The 21,919-nt window shown below is 54.9% G+C and overlaps 2 protein-coding genes across 4 annotated transcripts in view; one reads left to right on the top strand and one right to left on the bottom strand.

Annotated features, from left to right (window-relative positions):
* TJP3 (tight junction protein 3) overlaps positions 1–10,248 on the top strand; it is a 44,587-nt gene extending 34,339 nt beyond the window's left edge. The window contains 9 exon segments of the mRNA XM_009193155.3: positions 178–389; positions 3,117–3,212; positions 5,791–5,861; positions 6,375–6,585; positions 6,666–6,766; positions 7,524–7,679; positions 7,681–7,812; positions 9,570–9,616; positions 10,020–10,248. Coding sequence (XP_009191419.2) covers positions 178–389; positions 3,117–3,212; positions 5,791–5,861; positions 6,375–6,585; positions 6,666–6,766; positions 7,524–7,679; positions 7,681–7,812; positions 9,570–9,616; positions 10,020–10,122 — 1,129 coding nt within the window. The 3' untranslated portion in view covers positions 10,123–10,248.
* A 95-nt stretch (positions 10,249–10,343) lies between these two features.
* APBA3 (amyloid beta precursor protein binding family A member 3) lies at positions 10,344–21,690 on the bottom strand. 3 transcript variants are annotated; one of them, XM_031660119.1, is made up of 11 exons: positions 21,577–21,690; positions 19,615–20,227; positions 19,487–19,526; positions 13,656–13,801; positions 13,480–13,566; positions 13,224–13,385; positions 12,276–12,446; positions 11,965–12,177; positions 10,900–11,019; positions 10,657–10,797; positions 10,344–10,565 (listed from the first exon to the last, which is right to left on the bottom strand). In XM_031660119.1, exons 2-11 carry the CDS (start codon positions 20,188–20,190, stop codon positions 10,494–10,496), a joined length of 1,728 nt encoding a protein of 575 aa, XP_031515979.1. In that variant the 5' UTR covers positions 20,191–20,227; positions 21,577–21,690; the 3' UTR covers positions 10,344–10,493. The 3 variants fall into 3 exon arrangements, with proteins under 3 accessions (XP_031515979.1, XP_031515980.1, XP_031515981.1); XM_031660120.1 differs by having other exon boundaries at positions 21,478–21,636; XM_031660121.1 differs by lacking the exons at positions 10,344–10,565; positions 10,657–10,797 and having other exon boundaries at positions 10,922–11,361.
* Positions 21,691–21,919: the final 229 nt, after the last annotated feature.

Raw genomic sequence — 21,919 nt, 5'->3', positions numbered from 1 at the left:
GCAAGACTTTGTCTCAAAAAAACCCAAAATAATCATCATCATCATCATCTCATTTGCAGAGTCCCATTTGCCATACAAAGTGGCCCGTCCACAGGCTCCGAGGGGTAGGAAGAGGACACCTTCGGGGCCGTGATGCTGCTGACCCCAATGCTCAGTACTGTCCCCTCTCCTCCCCAGGGCGGAGCAGCTGGCCAGCCTGGAAGCTGCCCAGAGGGCCGTGGGAATCGGGCCTGGCTCCTCCGCGGGCTCCAATGCTCGGGCCGAGTTCTGGCGGCTGCGGGGTCTTCGTCGAGGAGCCAAGAAGACCAGTCAGCGGAGCCGCGAGGACCTCTCAGCTCTGACCCGACAGGGCCACTACCCGCCCTATGAACGAGTGGTGCTTCGAGAAGGTGGGGCCCGGGGTGGGAGGGGCCCTGGGGAGGCCTCACACAGAGGTCCTGGTGCACCTGTTCCCTCACATCCAGCCTCTAAAAGGCACAGTCTTGGCCGGGCGTGGTGGCTCACACCTATAATCCTGACACTTTGGGAGGCTGAGGTAAGAGGATCTCTGAGGCCAGGAGTCCCAGACCAGCCTAGGCAGTAAAGCAAGACTACATCTCTACATCAAATCTATTTATTTATTTACTTTTTATTTTATTTTTTATTTTTGAGACGGAATCTTGCTCTGTTGCCCAGGCTGGTGTGCAGTGGCGCGATCTCCACTCACTGCAAGCTCCGCTTCCCGGATTTACACCATTCTCCTGCCTCAGCCTCCTGTGTAGCTGGGACTACAGGCGCCTGCCACCACGCCCGGCTAATTTTTTTAAATGTATTTTTAGTAGAGACAGGGTTTCACCGTGTTAGCCAGGATGGTCTCGATCTCCTGACCTCGTGATCCGCCTGCCTTGGCCTCCCAAAGTGCTGGGATTACAGGCGTGAGCCACCGCGCCTGGCCTATTTATTTACTTTTTTATTTTTTATTTTAGACAGAGTCTCGTTCTGTCTTAGACTGGAGTGCAATAGCGTGATCTTAGCTCACTGCAACCCCTGCCTCCCTGATTCAAGCTATTCTCCTGCCTCAGCCTCCCAAGTAACTGGGATTACCATCACCACGCCCAGCTAATTTTTTGTATTTTTAGTGCTGAGATTACAGGCGTGAGCCAACGTGCCCGGCCTCTACATCAAATTTAAAAAGATAGTTGGGCATGGTGGTGCATACCTATAGTCCCAGCTACTTGGGAGGCTGAGGCAGGAAGATCGCTTGAGCCCAAGAGGTCCAGGTTGCAGTGAGCTATGATCGCACCACTGCACTCCAGCCTGGGCCACAGATTGACACTATCTTTAAAAAAAAAAACCCGGGGGGGCGGAGCTTGCAGTGAGCCGAGATCGCGCCACTGCACTCCAGCCTGGGGCACAGAGCAAGACTCCGTCTCAAAAAAAAAAAAAAAAAAAAAAAAAAGACATGTTTCTAACCACATTCTCCTTCTATCAAAAATACTTTTGCAGCAGGGCGCGGTGGCTCACACCTGTAATCCCAATAGTTTGGGAGGCTGAGGCGGGTGGATCACCTGAGGTCAGGAGCTCGAGACCAGCCTGGCCCACATGGTGAAACCCCATCTCTACTAAAAATACAAAAAATTAGCCAGGTGTGGTGGCAGGAGCCTGTAGTCCCCTCCCGATAGTTTGGGAGGCTGAGGCAGGAGAATTGCTTGAACCTGGGAGGCAGAGGTTGTGAGTCGAGGTCACGTCACTGCACTCCAGCCTAAGCGACAACAGCAAAACTCCATCTCAAAAAAACCAAAAATACAAAAAAAAACCCAAACTTTTGGGTTATTTTAGGGGACAGAAGGAGAGAGGAAGGGGGTTCTTTCCTTAAAAATCTATTTGTGTCGGCTGGACGTGGTGGCTCACACCTGTAATCCGAGCACTTTGGGAGGCTGAGGCGGGTGGATCACGAGGTCAGGAGTTGAGACCATCCTGGCTAACACAGTGAAACCCTGTCTCTACTAAAAATACAAAAAATTAGCAGAGCGTGGTGGCAGGTGCCTGTAGTCCCAGCTACTAGGGAGACTGAGGCAGAAGAATGGCATGAACCTGGGAGGTGGAGTTTGCAGTGAGCCGAGATCGCGCCACTGCACTCCAGCCTGGGCGACAGAGCGAGACTCCATCTCAAAAAAATAAGTAAATAGGCCGGACGTAGTGGCTCATGCCTGTAATCCCAGCACTTTGGGAGGCCAAGGCGGGCGGATCATGAGGTCAGGAGTTCGAGATCAGCCTGACCAACATTGTGAAACCCCGTCTCTACTAAAAATACAAAAATTAGCTGGGCAAGGTGGCGTGTACCTGTAATCCTAGCTACTCAGGAGGCTGAGGCAGGAGAATCGCTTGAACCTGGGAGGCAGAGGTTGCAGTAAGCCAAGATCGCACCACTGCACTCCAGCCTGGGTGACAGAGCTAGACTCCGTCTCAAAAAAAAAAAGTAAATAAAATGAAAGAAAGGGAGAAGGAGAAGGATTAAATTGCAAAGATCCTGGGCTGCCACTTTTCTCCCCTCAAGATGCTCTGAGGCTGTTTCTTCAGTGGTAAAACGGTGTATCTGGTAGGCCAGGTGTCAACATACTTTTCCTGCAAAGGATCACACAGTTAACTATTTTAGGCTTTGTGGGCTAGTCTGGCAGAACTACTCAGCTCTGCTCAAAGGTAGCCATAGACAGGACATAAAGAAATGGCCGTCACTGTGTTTTGATAAAACTTTATTTACAAACACATGCTGTGGGCCAGATGTGGCCCTCAGGTTGTAGTCTCCTGACCTATGAGTTAGCTAGGTTCAACTGCTAAAAGAGACCCTACAGCCAGGGAGAAAGGGAATGAAGGCTGGAGAGAGGCTTATTCCTGCCCTTGAAGGCGGAACCCAGAAATGCACACATCGATTCTGCTTGTGTTCCTTTGGCCAGTATTTGGTCACATGACCATCCTAGCTGCAAGGGATACTGGGAGATGTAGTCTTTGGCTGGGCAGCTATGGTCCTAGCTAAATAGGCTGTTTACTATAAGGAAGTGGAGGGGTTTGTACAACACACTAGCTGTCTTTAACCGCAAATGGGACCCTGATTCTTTCACTGTGTCTCTGCCCCTCAGCCAGTTTCAAGCGGCCGGTGGTGATCCTGGGACCTGTGGCCGACATTGCTATGCAGAAGTTGACTGCTGAGATGCCTGACCAGTTTGAAATCGCGGGTGAGACTCCAGATCCCCTGGAAACCTCGTTGATGAATCGTTTCACGACCGTTTTTTTGTGGGGGGTAGGTGGAGAGTCAGAATAATGACGGCAAATAAGCAGCAGATGGGCCACCAGTGCCCCCTCCAATACCCAAGCCAGACAGCCTCAATCCATCTTGGCACCGTTTGTCTGGATAGAACCTCCACATCCTTCTTTTTTTTTTTTTTTTTTTTTTTTTTTTTTTGAGATGAAGTCTGGCTCTGTGGCCCAGGCTGGAGAGCAGTGGCGCAATCTCGGCTCACTGCAAGCTCCGCCACCCGGGTTCACGCTATTCTCCTGCCTCAGCCTCCTGAGTAGCTGGGACTACAGGCGCCCACCACCGCGCCTGGCTAATTTTTTGTATTTTTTAGTAAAGACGGGGTTTCACCATGTTAGCCAGGATGGTCTCGATCTCCTGACCTCGTGATCCGCTCGCCTAGGCCTCCCAAAGTACTGGGATTACAGGTGTGAGCCACCGCGCCCGGCCTACATCCTTCTTAATACAGTTCACCAGGTAGCCATTGCCAGTTGAGGCAAAGTGCCACCTGTTATTTAAGAGAAATTTATTGATCTTCTGAGACAGCAGCGAACAGGACAGGCAAGGTCCCTGGAGAAGACTCCAAATTAACAAGTATAAAAACAACTGGCACAGTGGCTCATGCCTGTAATCCCAGCACTTTGGGAGGCCGAGGCGGGCGGATCATGAGGTCAAGAGATTGAGACCATCCTGGCTAACATGGTGAAACCCCGTCTCTCCTAAAAATACAAAATTAGCTAGGTGTGGCGGCAGGCGCCCACAGTCCCAGCTACTTGGGAGGCTGGGGCAGAATTGTTTGAACCCGTGAGGCAGAGGTTGCAGTGAGCTGAGATCACGCCACTGCACTCCAGCCTGGCGACAGAGTGAGACTTCATCTCAAAAAAAAAAAAAGAAAAGAAAAACAAGATAGACTAGGAGGCTGGGCGCAGTGGTCAGGAATTCAAGACTAGCCTGGCCAACATGGTGAAATCCCGTCTCTATTAAAAACAAAAAATTAGCTGGATGTGGTGGCACATGCCTGTAATCCCAGCTACTCAGGAAGCTGAGGCAGGAGAATCGCTTGAACCCAAGAGGCGGAGGGTGCAGTGAGCAGAGATCACACCACTGCACTCCAGCCTGGGTGACAGAGGGAGACTCTGTCTCAAAACAAAACACAAAAAATAGTTAAGATTGCAAATTTTGGCTGGGTGTGGTGGCTCACATTTAACTCAGCACTTTGGGAGACCAAGGTGTGAGGATGACTTGAGCCTAGGAGTTTGAGACCAGCCTGGGCAACATAGCAAAATCACGTTTCTATAAAAGAAAAAAGATTTTTTTAATTAAAAAAGATGCAAATTTTACGGGTTTTTTTTTTTTTTTTGAGTCGGAGTCTTGCTCTGTTGCTCAGGCTGGAGTGCAGTGGCAGTATCTTGGCTTACTGCAACCTCCGCTCCTAGGTTCAAGTGATCCCCCTGCCTCAGTCCCCCAGTAGCTGGAATTACAGGCACGTGCCACCATGCCTGGCTAATTTTTGTATTTTTAGTAGAGATGGGGTTTTGCTGTTTGGTCAGGCTGGTCTTGAACTTTTTTTTTTTTTTTTTTTTTTTGAGACGGAGTCTCGCTCCGTCGCCCAGGCTGGAGTGCAGTGGCCAGATCTCAGCTCACTGCAAGCTCCGCCTCCTGGGTTCACGCCATTCTCCTGCCTCAGCCTCCCGAGTAGCTGGGACTACAGGCGCCCGCCACCTCGCCCGGCTAGTTTTTTGTATTTTTTAGTAGAGACGGGGTTTCACCAGGTTAGCCAGGATGGTCTCGATCTCCTGACCTCGTGACCCGCCCGTCTCGGCCTCCCAAAGTGCTGGGATTACAGGCTTGAGCCACCGCGCCCGGCCTGGTCTTGAACTTTTGACCTCAGGTGATCCACCCGCCTTGGCCTCCCAAAGTGGTGGGATTACAGGCTTGAGCCACTGCACCCTGACGATTTTACGTCTTTAACCAAAACAAAAAGAGGGGATGAGGTCACATCTCCCTCCTTGAACCCCTCCATGCCAGGCTGTGTCTCCTTCCTGAAACTTTGCACAATCCAGGAGGGCTTCCTGGAAGAAGCAGTGCTCCTCTCAGATCCTAGAAGACAGATATCGGCAAGAGTGGAGCTTCCTGTGGGGTTGTAGCCTGAGCAGAACCCTGGAGTTGGGACTGAGTTTGGGAGAGCCAGGGGTTGCAGCTCAGGCTCAGTGTCTGGCCTCTGACTCTGCGACCCTGAGCAAGTAGCCTTTTGTCTCTGAGTCTCAGTTTCCCCACCTGCCACATGGGCCAATACCAGCCACCCACTCCTCAGGAGGATGTGAGAGCTTGAGGTCAGGAGGGGATGTGAGTGCAGTGCCTGGCACTTGGCCAACAGGAGTTGCTGCTGCTGTTAGGATTTCTCTCCAGGGCAATGGGGAGCCTGGTGGCTTCTTGAGCAGGGGAGGGGCAGGTAGGTGTGAATTTGAGGGGCCGGGGGCTGCCCTCCTGAAGCTGGTGGTCCTGTCTCCCCTCCACAGAGACTGTGTCCAGGACGGACAGCCCCTCCAAGATCATCAAACTGGAGACTGTGCGGCTGATTGCAGAAAAAGTAAGCCGGGTCCTGCTACGGGTCCCATTTCATGGATGGGGGAAACCGAGGCCTGGGCGTCCAACTGAATGTTCTGACCTGTTCTCAGCCCACACCCCACAAGTGCAGTCTCCCATGGAGCCCCTTTCGGAGGCTTTGTGAGGCAGGAGGCCCGAGAGAGACAAGGGCTTCCCGGAGTCAAACAGCACTCAGCCCTGGGCACAGGCAGAGAAAGTTGGGGCTTTGATGCCCAAGATGCTGTGGCCTGGGCTATTACCACCACCATCCCCACCATGCTAGCCTGTAGATGTGAGGCTGGGGTCCACTCTGACCTCAGACTCTTCATCTTTCCATCTTTCCCTCTGTCTGCCAAGATGCTGTGCCCTAGGCTATTACCACCACCATCCCCAACATGCCAGCCTGTGGATGTGAGAGGCTGGGGTCCACTCTGACCTCAGACTCCTCATCTTTCCATCTTTCTCTGTTTACCCTGCTGCAATCCCCCTCTCCCCAACCTCCGCGGGCCTGGCCCAGGACAAGCACGCGCTCCTGGATGTGACCCCCTCCGCCATCGAGCGCCTCAACTATGTGCAGTACTACCCCATCGTGGTCTTCTTCATGCCCGAGAGCCGGCCGGCCCTCAAGGCGCTGCGCCAGTGGCTGGCGCCTGCCTCCCGCCGCAGCACCCGCCGCCTCTACGCACAAGCCCAGAAGCTGCGGAAACACAGCAGCCACCTCTTCACAGGTGTGGGGCTGGGTGTCCCAGGGTAGGCGGGTGGGCCCCAGCCTGAGTCTCCCGCGCATACTAATGTCTCCTCCCTGCAGCCACCATCCCTCTGAATGGCACAAGTGACACCTGGTACCAGGAGCTCAAGGCCATCATTCGAGAGCAGCAGACGCGGCCCATCTGGACAGCGGAAGATCAGGTACTGCCGTGGTGAGGGTGGGTCGGGGACAGGGGGGCCCCACAGACCCTGTGCAGGCCCAGCTGGGGTTTGGGGCCTCTGTCGGGAGTTAGATTTTGCTCAGGGGTCAGGATTCTGGCCAGAGTCAAGATGGGACCTGAGACAAGGGTGTTGGACTGGAACTTGGATGAGATGAGATTGGAGGAGCTGTTTTTTGTTGTTGTTTGATTTGAGATGGAGTCTCATTATGTCACCCAGGCTGGAGTGCAGTGGTGTGGTCTCAGCTTGCTGCAACCTCTGCCTCCTGGGTTCAAGTGATTCTTCTGCCTCAGCCTCCCGAGTAGCTGGGACTACAGACAAGCGCCACCACGCCCAGCTAATTTTTGTATTTTTAGCAGAGACAAGGTTTCACCATGTTGGCCAGGCTGGTCTCGAACTCCTGACCTCAGGTGATCCACCCGCCTCAGCCTCCCAAAGTGCTGGGATGACAGGCCTGAATCACTGCGCCCGGCCTGGAGGAGCTGTTTTGAGAGAGAGACGAGTCTTCTCTTGGTGCTGGAGTCAAGGTTTAGGACTCAGCTTGGATTTGGGGGCTGAGCCTCTCAGGTGAAGGGTCAATGAATACAATTAATCCTGGAGTCAACAGTGAAGCCTCCACTGAGGCTAGAGGCTCCAGGACCGTCTCGATTTGGGACTGGAGTTTGAAGGTGGGGGGTGTCGTGGGTGGCGGCTGGGGTCCTGGCCGGGGCTAGCCACAGCATCCACACCCACCCCACAGCTGGAAGGCTCCTTGGAGGACAACCTAGACCTCCCCCACCGCGGCCTGGCCGACAGCTCCGCTGACCTCAGCTGCGACAGCCGTGTTAACAGCGACTACGAGACAGACGGCGAGGGCGGCGCGTACACAGACGGCGAGGGCTACACGGACGGCGAGGGGGGGGCCCTACACAGATATGGATGATGAGCCCCCGGCTCCAGCCCTGGCCCGGTCCTCGGAGCCTGTGCAGGCAGATGAGCCTCAGAGCCCAAGGGATCGTGGGAGAATCTTGGCTCATCAGGGGGCCCAGGTGCGTGGGGCATGGGGGGCAGTCCTGGGAAAGGTCTCTGGCAGGGACGCTGGCACAGAGCAGACACACACTGGGGAGCCTGTTTTCTACCAGGACGCCAACAAACCGCTTCCCTGGTCAGATCGGTTTCCGGGACTCAGACCTGGGGTAGCTAAGAGCCACGTGGCACTGAGCAACTTGCAGCCATTTTTTTTTTTTTTTTTGAGACGGAGTTTCGCTTTTGTTGCCCAGGCTGGAGTGCGATGGCGCCAACTCAGCTCACCACAACCTCCGCCTCCCGGGTTCAAGTGATTCTCATGCCTCGGCCTCCTGAGTAGCTGGGATTACAGGCACGCACCACCATGCCTGGCTAATTTTGTATTTTTAGTAGAGACAGGGTTTCTCCTTGTTGGTCAGGTTGGTCTCAAACTCCTAACCTCAGGTGATCCGCCCGCCTCAGCCCCCCAAAGTGCTGGAATTACAGGCGTGAACCACTGCACCCGGCCTAATTTTTTTTTTTTTTGAGTTAGAGTTTCGCTGTGTCGCCCAGGCTGGAGTGCAGTGGCATGATCTCGGCTCACGCCAGCCTCGGCCTCCTGTGTTCAAGCAATTCTCCTGCCTCAGACTCCCAGGTAGCTGGGATTACAGGCGAGCACCACCATGCCCAGCTATTTTTTTTTTTTCCTAAGGTATTCTTAATAGAGAGAGGGTTTCACCATGTTGGCCAGGCTGGTCTCCAATTCCTGACCTCAGGTGGTCCACCTGGGCCTCTCAGAGTGTTGGGATTACAGGCGTGAGCCACTGCACCTGGCCTCCAGCCAACATTTTAACCTCTCTCTGCACCTGTTTCCTCATCTAGGACACAGGGTGGATGGTATCAGACTTGGTGGCACAGGGCAGTGGCGAGCACTCAATGTACTCAGCCCAAGTCTTGGCACATAGTAGTTGCGTGTTTTTTTGAACTTGCCCTAACTTACCTAATTTATGTATTTTACTTTTTCAATTTTAGAGATAGGGTCTTGCCCTGCTGCCCAGGCTGGAGTGCAGTGGTGCAATTATAGTTCATAGCAGCCTCCAATTCCTGAGCTAAAGGGATCCTCTCACCTCAGCCTCCCGAGTAGCTGGGACCACAAGCACGCACCATCACCCATGCCCAGCTAATTTTTTTCACTTTTTGCAGAGATGTGGTCTTGCTATGTTGCCCTGGCTGGTCTCTAACTCCTGGGCTCAAGTGATCCTCCTGCCTTGGCATCCCAAAGTGCTGGGATTACAGGCGTGAACCATGGCACCCAGCTGTAGTTGGGTGTTTAACAAAAGTGTATGTAGCTCTTAGTGTATATGCCTCAGCATCTTCTTCCACACCCTCTCTGGGTCAATGTAAAAATCTATCAATCGATGACATCTCTGATTAGAATGATTTTCCTAGGGTTGTGCAGTACCCAACCTGTTCAACTGTCCATGGCAGCCGCATATGGAGCAGCCACTATACTAAGTCCTTTACATACATGAACTCATGGCAGTGGCCCTATGAGGACCTGCACAGATGAGAAACCCAATTCCCCTTTTGCTGACAGGCTAGGAGGTCTCAGCTAAGGCCTTCCCCTATCCCAGCCTGTTTTCTCATTTATATTTGGGGATGACCTGCAGACTTGTCATGGGGTTAGCAATTGGGCAGCATGGCCCCGGCCAACGTGGGGGATGGGATGGAGGTGGTTATTGATCTCGACTTACCATGCTCTGGGGGGAATTTTGAAGCTCCTCTCTCCCTCTCCTCCAAGGTGGACAGCAGCCATCCCCAGGGTCAGTGGCGACAGGACAGTGTGCGGTAAGAACCACATATTCCAGACTGGGGGCCCCTCAACCCTTCCCTTGGGACTCAGACTCTGGGGTTAATAAAGAGATCTATATCCAAGCTATGCCTTCATGTGCCCCTAGCCTAGTTGGGAAGACAGAGCCTGCCAAAGCCTCTCTAAGCCCCATATAATCATGGCCAAGGGAGTAGGAATCCACTTCCTGGGAGAGCTAGGAAGGCTTCTTGAAGGGCAGGACATTGAAGCTGGGGCTTTGAGGGATGCATAGGAGTTTGTTAACAAGGCGCTACCCATGAATGCCCAGATGTGCTTATCTCTGCCCACACCCACTGTGCCTAGCACAGTCAGCCTCAGTTTACAGTGGGAAAGCTCACACGCTCCCCACCCACAGCATCTATTCTATTTCCTGATCCCCAGAACCTATGAACGGGAAGCCCTGAAGAAAAAGTTTACACGAGTCCGCGATGCGGAGTCCTCCGATGAAGAAGGCTACGACTGGGGTCCGGCCACTGACCTGTGACCTCTCCCAGGCTGCCAGCTGGTCCGTCCTCCTTCTCCCTCCCTGGGACTGGGACTCAGTTTCCCATACAGAACCCACAACCCCGCCTCCCTCCGCCTGGTCTTTAATAAACAAAGTATTTTCACAGCACCGGCCTCTAGTGGCTTCCGGGAAGGATAAGGTGGTGAGAGGGCCAAGCCCCGGGCTCACCTTCCTCGGTCTCGTAGACCCTGATCCGAGACTTTGCCGCTTGCATAAGCTTTTACTGTTTTTGTATCAGGAAATCATACAGGACCAAGAACTGCTGGGGTCCTGGCCAGCCAAGGCAGGCCCAGGATGGGGCTCCGGGGCCATGGAGGCGAAGGCACAGTGGCAGGCGAGGGACATGGTGGTCACAGGTACACGGGCTGCTCCTGGCCTGTAAGGAGGCGGTATGTGGCGGCTGGCATCGTCTTGATATGTACCTGGGGAGTGGAGGCAGAATGGGGTTCAGGGCAGGCCTGGGCTTGCCAGGGACGTGGGGGCGCCCCTGGCCACCACCCACCACCTGCACACCTCGCCGTAGGCCTCGGTGAGCAGCTCGATGATGCGGGCGTGTGGCGTGGCCACCACGCTCTGCCCATTGATCTCAATGATGCGGTGGCCCACACGGATGCCCCCGCGCTCGGCGATGCCGCCGCGGAGAAGGCTGCAGATCTGGGGGAGGAAAGCGGGGAATGGGAAAGAGGTGGGGGCTGCTCAGGGGCCGTGCTCAGGGCCGCCCTCCTCCCCACCGCGGGCCAGGGGCCGGGGCCTCACGATGCCGTCCTCCACGCAGAAGCCCAGTTGCTCGCGAGTGTGGGGCCGGTGGATGATGGCGGTGGTGACAGGCGGGCAGTGGACGATGCTGAGTGTCACCGACGTCTGCGACTTCGTCTCCTGCAGGGCGGGGGCCGTTGGCCTCACTCAGCTGCTGGACAGCCTGGCAGGCTGTAGCCCCCTCTGGGCCTCAGTTTACCCTCTCATAAACCAGAGACCTGGAGTGCAGGGGCTCAATTCTGGGAGACCCCTCAGATGTGGTGGAGAACAGACTCGGGCCCGGTGGGCTTGGGGTCGAAGCTGTGTGACCCGAGCCATATCGCTTCCTTATGGCCAAAAGCCAAGCCGACAGCCGGGCTCTCCAGGCAGGCTGCAAGCGTCTGTAAGAGGCTGCACGGACTGTGGCCTCATCCTTCTGACGGAGGCAGGTCCCTCCCTACCTCTGGGCCTCAGTTTCCCCATCTGAACAACAAAGGTTAAGACTCAAAAACATGGCCAGGCGCAGTGGCTCACGCCTGTAATCCCAGCACTGTGGGATTAGGCAGGTGGGTCACTTAAGGGCAGGAGTTCAAGACCAGCCTGGCCAACATAGTGAGACCCCATCTCTACAAAAAGTAAAACAATTAGCTTGGCGTGGTGGTGCACACCTGTGGTCCCAGCTACTCGGGAGGCTGAGGCAGAATTGCTTGAGCCCAGGAGGTCAAGGCTGCAGTGAGCCACAGGTGCACTACTGCCCCCCAGTCTGGGCAAGAGAGTAAGACCTTGTCTCAAACAAACAAACCCCCCTAGAAATCAGCTGTCTCTTGTTAGACAGCGAGCCGCCCAGCCCTGGCGCTGGGCCACCCGCATTTCCATCCTGGCTCTGGTTCTAGGGAGGTGCCCTGGACAAGCGGCCTCCCTTCTCCAGGCCTCAGTTTCCCCAAGGGCACACGAGTGGGCAGGACTTGAAAGTTAGACTTTGTCCCTCCCGGCTGGCCTGGAGAGACCTGGCCAGGGAAGAGACCTCTCTGGGACTCAGTTCCCCTTCCTGGGAATGTGGGGGCCCCGCCACCCCAGGAAACTCACGCGGACGGCGGCCTGGCACGCGGCCAGAGGCAGCCCCACCAGGCTGGTCCCATTGATGGCGGTCAGGCGGTCCCCGATGCTGAGGGCTCCCGAGCGCTCAGCGGGCCCCCCGTGCAGCAGGTTGGCGATGACGGCTGTGGGCAGCAGGGAGCCCCAGCCCGACTCCACCAGGGCCACGCCCAGGCCCTCCCCTCGCCGCTTCTCGAGGAGCACCTGGGACAGAAAGGGGGTGCGGAGGCTGCTTGGGAGGGCCTGGTGCAGGTGCACGGGGGGGCAGGGGCCAGGCGGGGGCTGCCCGGCGCCTCACTCACCTCCCGGCAGTTGTCGCTGTTGGAGAAGTGGTCCAGGTCCCCGTTGTGGAGGTGCCCGGGGCCCGGGCTCGGCTGCGCGCCCACCTGGCTGGGGTCGATGCCGCTTTCCCGCAGGAACTGGCTGTAGGCGGCGGCGAAGGCCTGGCCGATGGCCTGGGCGATGAGCTGGGCCTGCGGGGAGGGGCGGCGCGTCCCTGGGGTGTCCCACCCACCTCCTCCAGGTCCCCGAAGTCCCCAGGGTCCTCAGAGCTGAGCCCTCCTGTCCCCACGTAGGGTGAGAGTCCCAGGACACAGCCGCCTGCCCTGGGGCTTTGGGGGAGGTGGAGAGACAGCCGTATCTTGGGGAATCTACAGGAAGAAGGAAGGGTAGGGGCAGCCCTGGGCTGGGGCGACGATGAGGGAGGCAGCTCCCTGAGCATGGGCTGTGGGAAAAGCTACCAGAGACCCAGCCAGGGGGCCTGGGGCCTGATGGGTGGCAGGGACAGCCCAGGAGTGGGCGAGGTTTCAGGGAGACAGCTAGGGTCTTGGAGGCTTATGGGAGGATGGGCGCGGTAGCTCACGCCTGTAATCCCAGCACTTTGGGAGGCCGAGGTGGGTGGATCACTGGAGCCCAGGAGTTTGAGACTCTATGTTCACCTGGGCAACAGAGCGAGACCCTGTCTCTATCAAAAATCCAAAAATTAGCCAGGTATGGTGACGCCCTGTGGTCCCAGCTACTAGGGGGGCTGAAGTGGGAGGATCGCTTGAGCCTGGTAGGGGGCAGAGGCTGCAGTGAACTACAATCGTCCCACTGCACTCCGGCCTGGGTGACAGGGAGACCCTGTCCCAAAAAAAGAATTAAAAAAATAAGCTTATGGGAGGGAGGCTAAACGCGTGGCCCAGCAAGGCGGGTAAACAGTTGCCGTGAGGAGGGCCTCAGAAGGGTGGCCCCACGCCCTGGCTGCTCACGTCCTCCGCGTGGAACACGTGGCAGAGCATCTTGTACAGGCGACGGCCGTGGTCCTGGGGGGCCGGCCTCCGCGCCAGCCGCCGCCGCGCCATCAGCACCAGCACGCAGCCGATGTCGGCTATGTAGGAGATAGTATGCAGGGCGTGGTCCATCATGGCCTCCTGGGGGCGGGAGAGGCAGCCTGGGTGGGCTGGGGGGCCCTGCCAGGCTCGATCACCCCACCCGCATCCCTGGGGCCAGGTCCCTGCCCCGTACCTGGGAATCCGCTGTCAAGACCTTGATCCTCTTGGTGGAGACAAACAGGTCCACCTCCGTCATGGGCTGGGTCTCCCCGTCGGGGGCCTGTGGGGGGTGGCGTGGGAGGTGGAGGCTCCCACAGACCCAACCCGCAGCCCACCCGCCTGCCCACCCGCCCCCGGCCGCCCCCTCACCTTGACGCGGTCCATGGCCTCCCGGGCCTGAGCCATGCGTGTGCTGGTGGGCGGGTTCCGTTCTGATACCAGCTGGGTGGAACCCAGGTACCTGGCCCCAAATATGACACCATCCAGGAGGTCTTCATGGTCACAGGGACCGGGCACTGAGGGCGACAGCGGAGAGGGTCAGCCCTCAGGGGCCCACTCCCACGGGCTCTGCCCCAGGGCTGTGCTCTCCGAGATGGTCGGAAGACACAGTGTTCTAGCTGGTGGCTGAGCACTCTCCAGCCAGGAAGCACAGCCCACTGTTCTAGAACCATCCAAGCAGCCTGGCCCTCACAGATCTAGAACCTTCTGTCCATCCCGCAAGGACTCGCAGGCGGGAAAGCCAGTGAGTCCAGGCCATGGCTAGATTCAAAGCCAGATCTAGCACCCACAGATACCTTCACCCCATATCCCCAGAACTCCAGGATCGGGCCAGAACCAGACAGTCCCACGTCTACATTTTTTGAGACACAGTCTCACTGTCGCCCAGGCTGGAGCTCAGTGGTGTGATCTCAGCTCACTGCAACCTCTGCCTTCCAGGTTCAAGTGATTCTCCTGCCTCAGCCTCATGAGTAGCTGGGATTACAGGCGCCCGCCACCATGCCTGGCTAATTTTTGTATTTTTAGTAGAGACGAGGTTTCGCCATGTTGGCCAGGCTGGTCTCAAACTCCTGACCTCAAGTGATCCACCCGCCTTGGCCTCCTGAAGTGCTGGGATGATAGGCGTGAACCACCGTGCCCCACCCCCCACTCCTATTTCTAAACCTCCACAACATTCTAGAACCACAGTGGACCTCTGCTTCTCGGTTCTGGAGTTCCCTCAATCAATCTAGAACTGGCCAGCATTGCCCACTGTTCTAGAACTGTCTCCAGTCAGCCCAGGATAGCAGTCAGCTCTGTGCCTGGGTTGTAGAACTGCCCAGAATAGAGAGAGAACTGGCTGCCTGTCTAAAAAAATTCCCATACTGTCCAGAACCCCAGTTGATTCTGACCCTTGATTCCAGAACTCTCTGACAGGTCTCATAACAATTCTGTCAGGAGTTCTAGAAACTTATTATCCCTCTAGAATCAGACTTCTCCATGATTCCAGAACATCTTAATCACAACGGCGTCAGACAGCTCTCCCTGTGGTTCTAGAATCTCCTTCAGTAGTTCACACCTTGGCTACACCAGTGATTCTAAGAATTACCTGACCAGTCGAGGAACAAACAATTCTGTTCCAGGAGAATTCCAGAACAGTTCTAGAATACTCCCAACCCAGCCCAGAACTACATAAAGCTTTACTCCTGGCCAGGCGCGGTAGCTCACGCCTGTCATTCCAGCACTTTGGGAGGCCGAGATAGGTGGATCACCGGAGGTCAGGAGTTCGAGACCAGCCTGGCCAACATGACGAAACCCTGTCTCTACTAAAAATACAAAAATTAGCTGGGCGTGGTGGCACATGCCTGTAATCCTGGCTACTCGAAAGCTGAGGCGGGAGAATCACTTGAACCCAGGAGGTGGAGGTTGCAGTGAGCCGAGAGAGATCGCGCCACTGCACACCCGCCTGGGCGACAGGGCAAGATTCCGTCTCCAAAAACCAAAAGGGTGAAAAAAGAAGCTTGACTCCCATGGTTCTAGAATTCCCTGAGCTACCTAAAGCCAGACAGCTCTGCTGGTGGCTCTAGAATATTCTAAGTAGTAACTACTGCTCTTTGGTTTAGAACCACAGGCGTAGGGCCCAGTTCTGGACACCCCTCAGTGAAAGTCATCCTCCACCACAGTCGCTTCTGCCCACTGTCATGATTTCATGATCTAAACATTCTGGAACAAGAGCTCCACTCTGGGGTTCTACAGATGCACCATTCAGTGTGTAGCACCAGGCACATGTATCTGTCACAGACTTGAAATGCGGCTTCTCTGAATAGAGACGTAAATAGAAAATATACACTAGCTATTGAAGATTAGCATGCAGAAAAGTAATTTAAGGCCAGGCGTGGTGGTTCACGCCTGTAATCCCAACACTTTGGGAGGCCAAGGCGGGCGGATCACCTGAGGTCAGGAGTTTGAGACCAGCCGGGCCAACATGGTGAAACCCTGTCTCTACTAAAAATACCAAAATTAGCCAGGCATGGTGGCGGGTGCCTATAATCCCAGCTACTCGGGAGGCTGAGGAAGGAGAATCACTTAAACCCGGGAGGCAGTGGTTGCAGTGAGCCGAGATCGCGCCACTGCACTCCAGCCTGGGCAACAGGGTGAGACCGTGTCTCAAAAAAATAAAAAAGTAATTTAAAAATATTGATTATATGTGGAAATAATATTTTAAATATGTTAGCTTACTTAAAATGTTATTAAAGTTAATTTCTTAGCCAGATATGGTGGCATACTCCTATAGTCCCAGCTACTCAGGAGGCTGAGGCGAGAGAATTGCTTGAATCTGGGAGACGGAGGCTGCGGTGAGCTGAGATTGAGCCACTGCACTCCAGCCTGGGTGACACAGCGAGACTCCGTCTCAGTTAAAAACAAAAAAAAAGTTATTTCACCTGTTTTTAATTTTTTAATGTGGATAACTATAAAATTTTAAATCATATATGGCTCACATTATATTTCTATTGTACTTCCATCTAGAACTTTCTGATTACACTATAATTGGACAGCTCTGCCCAGGGTTCTAGAACACCAGATAACTATTCCCTCCATTTCTGGAATTTTCCAGTCTTGAGTAGAAGCAGATGGCTCTGTTCACCAATTCTGAGCATATTCTCATCAGCCCAGACTCCTAGAACCTAGAAACACAGACAAAACGCCAAGCCTGGGAACTCCCAAGGCGTCGCAGCTCTGCTCATGATTCTAGAACCTTCTTAGAGCTATAGGTTCAAACCAGTTCTTCTCTCTACAACCACAGAACTGCTTTTTTTTTTTTTTTTTTGAGACATGGTCTCCCTGTGTCACCCTGGGTGGAGTGCAGAGGCACAATCTTGGCTCACTGCAGCCTCAAGTGATCGTCCCACCTCAGCCTCCCAAGTAGCTGGGATTACAGACCCATGCCACGTGCCCGGCTAATTTTGGGGGGGCGGTATTTTATTTTTGTAGAGACAGGGTTTTGCTGTGTTGCCCAGGCTGGTCTCCAACTCCTGGGCTCAAGCAATCCTCCCACATCAGCCTCCCAAATAGCTGGGATTACAGACCCATGCCATGTGCCCAGCTAATTTTTGGGGGGATTTTATTTTATTTTATTTATTTATTTTTTTTTTTTTGAGACGGAGTCTCGCTCTGTCACCCAGGCTGGAGTGCAGTGGCCGGATCTCAGCTCACTGCAAGCTCCGCCTCCCGGGTTCACGCCATTCTCCGGCCTCAGCCTCCCGAGTAGCTGGGACTACAGGCGCCCGCCACCTCGCCCGGCTAGTTTTTTTTTTCTATTTCTTAATAGAGACGGGGTTTCACCGTGTTAGCCAGGATGGTCTCGATCTCCTGACCTCATGATCCGCCCGTCTCGGCCTCCCAAAGTGCTGGGATTACAGGCTTGAGCCACCGCGCCCGGCCGGGATTTTATTTTTGTAGAGACAGAGTGTTGCTGTGTTGCCCAGGCTGGTCTCGAACTCCTGGGCTCAATCGAGCCTCCCATTCTGGCCTCCCAAAGTGTTGGGATTACAGATGTGAGCCGCCCTTCCTGGCCAGAACTTACTATCTGACCTGTATTCTTAGGAAAGTCTAGAACACAGGCTCGGCGCGGTGGCTCACACCTGTAATCCCAGCATTTTGGGAAGCTGAGGCAGGTGGATGACAAGGTCAGGAGTTTGAGACCAGACTGACCGAGATGGTGAAACCCCATCTCTACTAAAAATACAAAAATTAGCCGGGCATGGTGGCAGACACCTGTAATCTCAGCTACTCAGGAGGCTGAAGTAGGAGAATCATTTGAACCCGGGCGGCAGAGGCTGCAGTGAGCTGAGTGTGCGTCACTGAAAAAAAAGTCTAGAACATTCCAGAGGGCCAGAAATTGTTCTTCCCATGCTTTTAGGGCAGCGATTGGCAAACATTTTCTGTAAAGGGCCAAAGAGTAAATATTTTCAGCCCTGTAGGTCACAAGGTCTCTGCTGCAGCTACTCAGCTCTGCCATTCTAACAGCAGAGCAGCCATGGACAACACATGAATGACCAAGCATGATGTGTACCAATAAAACTTTATGTACACTGAAATTTGTTACTATTATTATTATTTTTTGAGACGGAGTCTCACGATATTGCCCAGGCTGTAGTGCAATGGTGCAATCTCGGCTCACTGCAGCCTCCGCCTCCCAGGTTCATGCGATTCTCCTGCCACAGCCTCCTGAGTAGCTGGGATTACAGGCGCGCACCACCACACCTGGCTAATTTTTGCATTTTTAGTAGAGACGGGGTTTTACCAATGTTGGCCAGGCTGGTCTCAAACTCCTGACCTCGTGATCCGCCTGCCTCGAATTCCCAAAGTGCTGGGATTATAGGCATGAGCCACCATGCCCGGCTTATGCACACTAAAATTTGAATTGCATTTTTTTATTTTTGAGACAAGGTCTCGCTCTGTTGCTTTGGTTGCATAGTGCATTGGCATGATCTCGGCTCACCGCAGTCTCAACTCCCTGGGCTCAAGAACTTCTTTCACCTCAGCCTCCTGAGTAGCTGGGACTACAGGCATGCACTGCCACGCCTGGCTAATTTTAAACATTTTTTGTAGAGATGGGGTCTTGCTATGTTGCCCCAGCTGGTCTCCAACTCCTGGGCTCAAGCAATCCTCCTGCCTTAGCCTCCCAAAGAGCCGGGATTACAGGTGTGAGCCACCATATCCAGCCTAGTATATCATTTTCATGTGAAGAAATAGTATTCTTCAGCCCAGTGCAGTGGCTCACGCTTGTAATCCCAGCACTTTGGGAGGCCAAGGCGGCCGAATCACTTGAGGTCCAGAGTTTGAGACCAGCCTGGCCAACACAATGAAACCCCATCTCTACTAAAAACACACAAATTAGCTGGGCGTGGTGGCAGGTGCCTGTAATCCCAGCTACTCGGGAGGCTGAGGCAGAAAAATTGCTTGAACCCAGGAGGCGGAGGTTGCAGTGAGCCAGGATCGCACCACTGCACTCCAGCCTGGGCGACAGACTCTGACTCAAAAAAAAAAAAAAAAAGAAAGAAATAGTATTCTTCTTTCAATTAAAAATGCAAAGGCCACCCGGGCACAGTGGCTCACGCCTGTAATCCCAGCACTCTGGGAGGCCAAGGCAGGCAGATCGCTTGAGCTCAGGAGTTTGAAACCAGCTTGGGCAACATGGTGAAACCCCATCTCGACCCAAATAAATACAAAATAAAATTAGCTGGGCATGGTGGCATGCACCTGTAGTCTCAGCTATTTGGGAAACTGTGGTGGGAGGATCGCTTGAACCTGGGAGATGGAGGTTGCAGTGAGCTGAGATCAAGCCACCGCACTCCAGCCTGGAAAACAGAAGTCATCAAAAAAAAAAGTTAAAAGAAAAATACACACAAAAACCATCTTTAACTAAAGACCTATGTGAGCAGGCAGTGAGCTGGGTCTGGCCCGACGATGATGATTTGCCAAGCCCGGCTCTAGAAGCGAGTGCTGCCAGTGGCCAAAGCTGCCCCACAGCCCCCTTCTCACTCTACCCCGTTCTCAAGACTGGCTCTCCTCTCCCTGGCCAGCCGGGATCTGCTCGAAACCACCCTCAGAGCCTCCTGAGAACCTCATCCTTCCTGGCAAACTGTTGCCAGACTTTGGAAGCCTGATTCTGGCTGTCTAGGGGCCTTAGTCCCTGAGGCTAGGGTGGGCGGGACACTCACCCTCCTGGGGGGCAGGGTAGGAAGCCAGGGTCTCGGGGCTCTGGAAGAAGACAGAGGAGGGGCAGGACTGAGTCCCCCTGCTTGGTTCCAGGCAGTCCAGGACACCTGGAGGGTGGGGCAGGCACTACCTGGGCACCAGCGGGTGGCTCTTCAGGTGCGACTAGAGGCACCGTCTCCAGCCAGGGTTCTGGGGAACTGCTTGAGCTCCTGCTGCCCCCCTGCTCAGCAGAGGCCCCCTCCACCCAGTCTGGGGAGTCAGAATCCTCATCTGGGTCCTCAGGAGGCTGCAACAGTCGGGGGGCAGGCTCTAGAGGCTCTTCAGGACCAGGCTGGGAAGGTGAGCATTCCTCGCAGTGCAAGAGGCTCAGCAGGTCATCCCGGCCAGCTTCAGCAGACAGGAGCCCGTGGGCATCGGCGATCTCCTGGGAGGCCAGGCCGTGGCCTGTGGCAATGTGTAGGGGACAGGGGGTTCCATCTGGGGATGGGCCCACCAGATCACCCGGCAGAGCTTCAAACTGCTGCACCAGCTCCTGAACACTTGACTCATCAAGTTCCATCCGACTCAGGCTGCCGGGGCCTCCTGGCACAGGGTCCCACTGGCTGTGAGGGGTGAGGTCCTCAGGGGGCACAAGAATGTCCCTAGGCTCCTCCAAGTCCATGGCTGGAAGCCCCGAAGAGGATCGGGAAATTGTGGGGAAGTCCATGCCTGGACTCCAGGCTTAGGCTGGCATCTTCAAGCAGCTGAAAGACAGAGAGTCAGCGCTGAGGTTTCACCCGGGTACAGTGGTTCATGCCTGTAATCCCAGCACTTTGGGAGGCCAAGAAGGGCTGACTGAACCCAGGAGTTCAAGATCAGCCTGGGCAACAGAACAAGACCCTATCTCTACAAAAAATACAAAAAGAATTAAGGCCGGGCACAGTGGCTCATGCCTGTAATCCCAGCACCTTGGGAGGCCAAGGCAGATGGATCACAAGGAGTTCGAGACCAGCCTGACCAACATGGTGAAATTCCGTCTCTACTAAAAATACAAAAAATTAGCCAGGTGTGGTGGCGGATGTCTGTAATCCCAGCTACTCAAGAGGCTGAGGCAAGAGAATTGCTTGAACCCGGGGGGTGAAGGTTGCAGTGAGCTGAGATCGCGCCATTGCACTCCAGGTTGGGCGACAGAGCGAGACTCTGTCTCAAAAAAAAAAAAAAAAAAAATTAGCTAGGGGTGGTGGTGTATGCCCGTAGTCCCAGCTACTTGAGAGGTTGAGGTGGGAGGATCACTTGAGCCAGGGGAGGCAGAGGCTGCAGTGAGCCTTGATTGTGCCACTGCACTCCAGTCTGGGCGACAGAGTGAGGCCTTGTCTTAAAAAAACAAAAAACAAAAAACAAAAACCCCAAAAACCATAAAACCTGAGGTTTCCTGGGTGCCTATCCGGTGCTAGGCTCTAGCGGGTACTGTTCACACAGGGTACGTAATTTAATCCCCGACAACCCTTACAAGGAGTTAGGATTCCCATTTTACAGATGAAGAAACTGAGGCGCAGAATGGGGAGGTGTGAGGCAGTGGCTTCCCGAGCCCCTGTATATGTCATCCCAGACCTCTCCCAACTAATGACGTCTGCTCACTCCAGCCCTGGTTCTTCCAAGTCCTCCTCCCTCGAGACGCGGAACCCAGGCTGGAGACCCAGACCTCACACCCTAACTCTACAGACTCGTCAGAAGCAGGTCCCCAAGACCCCAGACCCAAGACCTCAGTCCCATGACCTCAACCCCCAATACCTCCATCCAGAACTTTAGACCCAGGACCCTGGACTTAATACCAGAGACCCAAGACGCCATAAAGCAGACCCGAGTCTCCAAACCTCCAATGTTACCCCAAGATCGACTCCAAACTGAGACCCCGACTTCAGGACCCAGCCCCAAGCCCAGACTCCAGTCCGCCCTCAGACCGAAGACCTCAAGCGCCGACTCAGACCTCGCTCTGCACCTCGAGGACACTCACTTCCCAAATCGAGGCCGCCTCAGCCCCGCGCAGCCTCCAGGACCCCGCGCCCCCAGTACGACCCCGACATAGCCCAGACCGCGTCCCCAGAAGGCGCACCTCGGGGATTCCCGGTCCCAGCGCTGGCTCCTCCATCCGCACAGCGCCCTGGCCCACTGAGCATGCGCGGCCTCGCGAGGCCTGCTGGGAAATGTAGTTCTCTCAGCCAGCCTCGCCACGAGGGGGCGCTGGGACTCCTGTAGGTGTTGGAGCCGGGGTTCGAATCCCATGCTTCCCTGCCCGCAGACAGCCCGGGCTGGCCCCAGGACCTGTTTCTTCCCCTGCAAAATAGGGTTAATAATCACTGCCTGGCTCCGGGGGCCGTGTTCATTATTCCAAAGGATGGCAGATGCGGAGAAGTGGGGTTGGGAAATATTAAAGAAGTGTGAGAGGTGGTTTCCTT

The sequence above is a fragment of the Papio anubis genome, chromosome 20, assembly GCF_008728515.1.
Source record: "Papio anubis isolate 15944 chromosome 20, Panubis1.0, whole genome shotgun sequence".
Taxonomy (NCBI): domain Eukaryota; kingdom Metazoa; phylum Chordata; class Mammalia; order Primates; family Cercopithecidae; genus Papio; species Papio anubis.
Note: the sequence above shows the minus strand (reverse complement) of the source record. Positions and strands in the feature narration are given on the sequence as shown.

Excerpts from the sequence above, each read along its gene's own strand:
- APBA3 (XM_031660119.1), bottom strand. The coding sequence starts at position 20,190 with ATGGACTTCCCCACAATTTCCCGATCCTCTTCGGGGCTTCCAGCCATG. Across the intron at positions 19,527-19,614 it reads AGCCACCCGCTGGTGCCCAG|AGCCCCGAGACCCTGGCTTC; the intron begins GTAGTGCCTGCC and ends GTCTTCTTCCAG. Across the intron at positions 10,798-10,899 it reads TCTGCGTGGAGGACGGCATC|ATCTGCAGCCTTCTCCGCGG; the intron begins GTGAGGCCCCGG and ends TTCCTCCCCCAG.